At 44.3% G+C, this 5,706-nt stretch overlaps 1 protein-coding gene across 1 annotated transcript; it reads left to right on the forward strand.

The window, feature by feature from the left end:
* Positions 1-3,577: 3,577 nt before the first annotated feature.
* On the forward strand, positions 3,578-3,997 carry LOC117195324 (inner centromere protein-like). The gene is made up of 2 exons (XM_033399914.1): positions 3,578-3,688; positions 3,752-3,997. The coding sequence occupies exons 1-2, from the start codon at positions 3,610-3,612 to the stop codon at positions 3,943-3,945; spliced, it is 273 nt and encodes a 90-aa protein (XP_033255805.1). The 5' UTR covers positions 3,578-3,609; the 3' UTR covers positions 3,946-3,997.
* The last annotated feature ends 1,709 nt before the right edge of the window (positions 3,998-5,706 follow it).

Below are 5,706 nucleotides of genomic sequence, written 5' to 3' on the forward strand. Positions count from 1 at the left end.
AATCGTTTCCGACCCATAAAGATATATATTCTTGATCAGCATCAATAGCCGAGTCGATTGAGCCATGTCTGTCTGTCCGTCTGTCCGTCCCCTTCAGCGCCTAGTGCTCAAAGACTATTAAGAGCTAGAGCAACGATGTTTTGGATCCAAACTTCTGTGATATGTCACTGCTACAAAATATTTCAAAACTTCGCCCCGCCCACTTCCGCCCCACAAAGGACGAAAATCTGTGGCATCCACAATTTTAAAGATATGAGAAAAACAAAAACGTAGAATTGTAGAGAATGACCATATCTTTTAAGACTGCGGAATCTGAATTGGATCGTATTATTATTATAGCCAGCATCAAGAAAACAATTTCATTTTTTCTCGCCTGTCTCTCTGTAACACACACGTAGCATAGGCGGCTTTGCTTCAGAGTAAAACATTAGCGCCTAGATCTCAGAGACTACAAAAGCTAGAGCAACAAATTTGTATCCACACTTCTAATATATCGGACCGAGACGAGTTTGTTTCAAAATTTCGCCACACCCCTTCCGCCCCCGCAAAGGACGAAAATCTGGGGATATTCAAAAATCTCAGAGACTATTAAGGCTAGAGTAAACCAAATTTAGTATTCGCACTCCTGTTAGAACTTACTATAAAACGTGTATCTCAAATTTCGCCCACCCCTTTCGCCACAAAGGACGAAAATCTGTTGCATCCACAATATTGCACATTCGAGAAACTAAACTCAGAATCATAGATAATGACATATCTATCAGATTGCTGAATCTGGATCAGATCAGATCATTTTTATAGCCAATAGGAACAAATCAATTTGCAGTGGCTACGCAGCGCCCGACGTCACGCTCTTGACTGATTTTCTGTCTCTCTCGCACGCACTCTTTGTCGTGTCGTTTAATATTAGCAGCGTCTGCCAAAGGAGAGCCATACTGACTTAGTATCGGGTATAACCGTAGAGTTGCGGTGTCCGCAGCAACTCACAACGTTCCCCCTCGTTTTTTCTTATCCGCGCCGCAAGACGGCCACTCGTGGGCCACCTCTCCTTGGGCTCTCCAGGAAAAGAGATCAAGTACTCCCTCATGCCTCCTGCAATCTGTGAACGGGAGATCGAATTCCAATGTGTTGTAATAAGTTCGTACTCCGTCGCAGATCAGCCTTTTGTGTGGCTCTCTCACGGCATTCGAGTCTTGCTAAATTGTTTGCACACACGTTTGGTCCGGGGGAAGACAGCAATATTTTCAGCAGGGGGAAGCCCTGCCGTGTGCCGTTCGAGTCGTGCCCCAGTTTTTGGAGAGGCGACGTCGGTGCTACCGTGAGTGCCTGCTGGTCTTGCAGTTGCAATTGCTGGGGCGTCTGCTGTTGGTTCCTGCTTCTGCTTCCTCCAGAGCGTCTCCCAGGATATCGTTGATGGAATGCTTTGTGTTCATCTGCTGCTGCTGGTGGTGGCTCCCACATGGGATGTGTGGTGGCAGACCAGGCCACCAGGGCACTCCATCGACGGGATAGAGGGGATGCTGGCCAGGGACCTGCGGCCAGGTAAGGGCTGTCCAGGAGTGAAGGGGCGGCGGCGTCCAGGTGTTGGAGCTGCTGCGGCAGACCGGAAGTCAACAAGTTCAACACAGACTAAAGAAGATTCTCGAACAAAAGGTTCGTTTCTTTTATTAACTTTAACTTTATGCGAATGAGCCGTTCGTTTTAATCCTCGACGAGCTGCATGTTTGTTAGGAAAGGGAATGCTGCCAATGCCCTGTGCTGTGGGACAGCATTGACCCGCGCAAAAATTTGGCGAAGGAGTACACTGAAACTTAGGATGGATTTGGGGCCACTGCTGATCTATGGCAACAACAGAGATTTAAACATAAGCTTGATTCATATTTATTTCGAAGGATGATATGATGCGATGCGAGTGCAGAAAGTCCACGCCGGTTAGGAGCTCACGCGAGAGACGCTACCATGATCGGGATCCCACACAATAGCTAGATAATGCTCATGGCAGGAAGTGGGACATGTGGACGCGGTAAGGGAACCGTTTTCCCAGATTCGTAGATCTGGTAGATACGGTTATTCTCAATAATTCTGCGCTTTTAGTTTTCTCCGTATCATTTAACTAGATACTGGATACAAAATTAAGTTTCTCTAGCCTTTAAAGTCTCTGGGATCTAGGCGCTCATCGGTTCGCACAGACGGACATACATACATGGCTAAATCCATTCGGCTATTGATGCTGATCAAGAAATCTAAATACTTTATGAGGTCGGAAAAAATTAAAATTATCTAGCCTTGAAGGAAAGTGATTCATCAATCGGATAAAATTATGAGTTCGGAACTGAGGGTTATTCTTCATCGGCTTAACTCAGGCTGTTGAGCTGTTTCAATTGAGGGTTTTATTGGTAGATTAAGTGGGTTCAGGTGAAGAGGCGACTCTGAGTAAATGCTTAAAGTACGCTTGTAAACATCAAATAAAACTTCCCATTACATTTTTATACCGATACACAAAATGAGTATTGGGGTATATTAGATTTGTGGTAAAAGTGGATGTGTGTAACGTCCAGAAGGAATCGTTTCCGACCCATAAAGTATATAAATTCTTGATCAGCATCAATAGCCGAGTCGATTGAGCCATGTCTGTCTGTCCGTCTGTCCGTCCGTCCGTCTGTCCGTCTGTCCGTCCCTTCAGCGCCTAGTGCTCAAAGACTATAAGAGCGAGAGCAACGATGTTTGGGATCCAGACTTCTGTGATATGTCACTGCTACAAGAATATTTCAAAACTTTGCCCCGCCCCCTTCCGCCCCCACGAAGGGCGAAAATCTGTGGCATCCACAAATTCAAAACAGCCAAAACAGAAAACGCAGAATCGTAGGAGATGTCCATATCTTCTAGAGAGCAAAATCTGAACCAGATCGTACTATTATTATAGCCAGAATCAAGAAAACAATTTCATTCTTTCTCGCTCTGTCTCTCTCTAACACACAGGTTTCATGGTCGGTTTTGCCAATTGCAAAATATGAGTTCAGGGATCTCAGAACCTATAAAAGCCAGAGCAACCAAATTAGGTATCCACACTCCTGTGATATCGGACCTTGACCGTTTCGTTCAAAATTTCGCCTTACCCCCTTCCGCCCCCACAAAGGACGAAAATCTGTGGCATCCACAAATCTCAGAGACTATTAAGGCTAGAGTAACCAAATTTGGTACACACACTCCTTTAAGATGTCACTATAAAACGTATATCTCAAAATTTCGCCCCACCCCCTTCCGCCCACACAAAGGACGAAAATCTGTTGCATCCACAATATTGCAGATTCGAGAAAAACTAAAAACGCAGAATCATAGATAATCATAGATCATAGATCTATCAGATTGCTGAATCTGGATCAGATCAGATCATTATTATAGCCAAAAGGAACAAATCAATTTGCAGTGGCTAAGCAGCGCAAGACGTCACGCTAAGACTGATTTTCTGTCTCTCTCGCACGCACTCTTTGTCGTGTCGTTCAATATTAGCGGCGTCTGCCAGAGGAGAGCCATACTGACTAAGAAGCTGGTACAGTTGACCGGGGCCAAGAAGAAGATCCTGCCACCGCCGCCGAAGACAAAATACACATGGGACATGCTGCACGAGCCACCGATGACGAGGGCAAGGTCACCCACAAGCGTCCGCCAGCACCCACCTGGAGTCGCAGTAAGTTAGCGTTTTCTTTAGCCAGTGTCTGATCTAATCTAAAATTTTGTGACCCATTTTCAGGCCATGTACGCGGCGAAGCGATTGCCATGCAGAGCCACTGTCCCACCGATGTCATCGACAGCATCTTCTCGGTGGCCCCCACCACTCCGGACCTGAAACTGATTTTCCCCAACATCGATCCCAGCCAGCTGAAGCGCAACTCCAGCGTGCTCTGGTCCACGCCCCCACGCTACTCGGAGCTCCCAAAATACTAGTTATACACAAACACGTATGTATATAAAATAATCCCCTGTTTTTATACCCGATACTCAAAATGAGTATTGGGGTATATTAGATTTGTGGTAAAAGTGGATGTGTGTAACGTCCAAAAGGAATCGTTTCCGACCCCATAAAGTATATATATTCTTGATCAGCATCAATAGCCGAGTCGATTGAGCCATGTCTGTCTGTCCGTCTGTCCGTCTGTCCGTCCGTCCGTCTGTCCGTCCCTATCAGCGCCTAGTGCTCAAAGACTATAAAAGCTAGAGCAACGACTTTTTGGATCCAGACTTCTGTGATATGTCACTGCTACAAGAATATTTCAAAACTTTGCCCGCCCACTTCCGCCCCACGAAGGGCGAAAATCTGTGGCATCCACAAATTCAAAGATACGAGAAAACAGAAAACGCAGAATCGTAGAAGATAACTATATCTTCTAAAGTGCAAAATCTGAACCAGATCGTATAATTATTATAGCCAGAATCAAGAAAACAATTTAATTTTTTCTCGCCCTGTCTCTCTCTAACACACACGTAGCATAGGCGGCTTTGCTTAGAGTAAAACATTAGCGCCTAGATCTCAGAGACTATAAAAGCTAGAGCAACCAAATTTGGTATCCACACTCCTAATATATCGGACCGAGACGAGTTTGTTTCAGAATTTCGCCACACCCCCTTCCGCCCCCGCAAAGGATGAAAATCTGGAGATATTCACAAATCTCAAAGACTATTAAGGCTAGAGTAACCAAATTTGGTACACACACTCCTTTAAGATGTCACTATAAAACGTATATCTCAAAATTTCGCCCCACCCCCTTCCGCCCACACAAAGGACGAAAATCTGTTGCATCCACAATATTGCAGATTCGAGAAAACTAAAAACGCAGAATCATAGATAATCATAGATCATAGATCTATCAGATTGCTGAATCTGGATCAGATCAGATCATTTTTATAGCCAAAAGGAACAAATCAATTTGCACTGGCTACGCAGCACCCGACGTCACGCTCAGACTGATTTTCTGTCTCTCTCGCACGCACTCCTTGTCGTGTCGTTTAATATTAGCGGCGTCTGCCGGAGGAGAGCCATACTGACTTAGTATCGGGTATAACTGTAGAGTTGCGGTCTCGGCAGCAACTCACAACGTTCCCCCTCGTTCTTTCTGTTTTGTTCTATGGAAATATAAATGAAGTTTAAATTAAATAAATGTATTTGCGAAAAGTAATGCAAGATACCGCACGATACCACTTCCATTCCACTTGATTCCCTCTGACACTAATACCCAACTGCTTAAGAACTATTAAAGCCGCCGGCGTGCTCAATTCAATTTGGGTTCGTTGGTATGGTCCAGCGATCCGCAATCGTCGGCTATGATACCTAGTAATGTACATTTGCCGAACGAGATTCTTTTCCTAGATGACTGTTTTAGTATGGGCTTATCCCAAGTAAATAATGTTTTTAATAGGCTAAATAAGATTTTAGACTTAATTTTTGTTAGTTCGGATATAGATTGCCATGTTACATGTTGCGAACTCCCCATCGCGGAATGTGACATGCATCATATGCCGTTGGAATTCTTAGTCAATTTCCATTTTTATTCGCCCTGGGCGGAACCATATTATGAATGCTTCTTTTCTAGTGTAAGCCTGAATGCTTGTGTGGTTCGGTTGTCCATCTTGAAGATAATTTAATTTTTATTGGGCCAACATCAAAAATAAATGAAACAGAGATAAACAGATAAAGGTACATAAAATAAA

This window comes from Drosophila miranda, unplaced genomic scaffold, assembly GCF_003369915.1.
Source record: "Drosophila miranda strain MSH22 unplaced genomic scaffold, D.miranda_PacBio2.1 Contig_AX5_pilon, whole genome shotgun sequence".
Lineage (NCBI taxonomy): Eukaryota > Metazoa > Arthropoda > Insecta > Diptera > Drosophilidae > Drosophila > Drosophila miranda.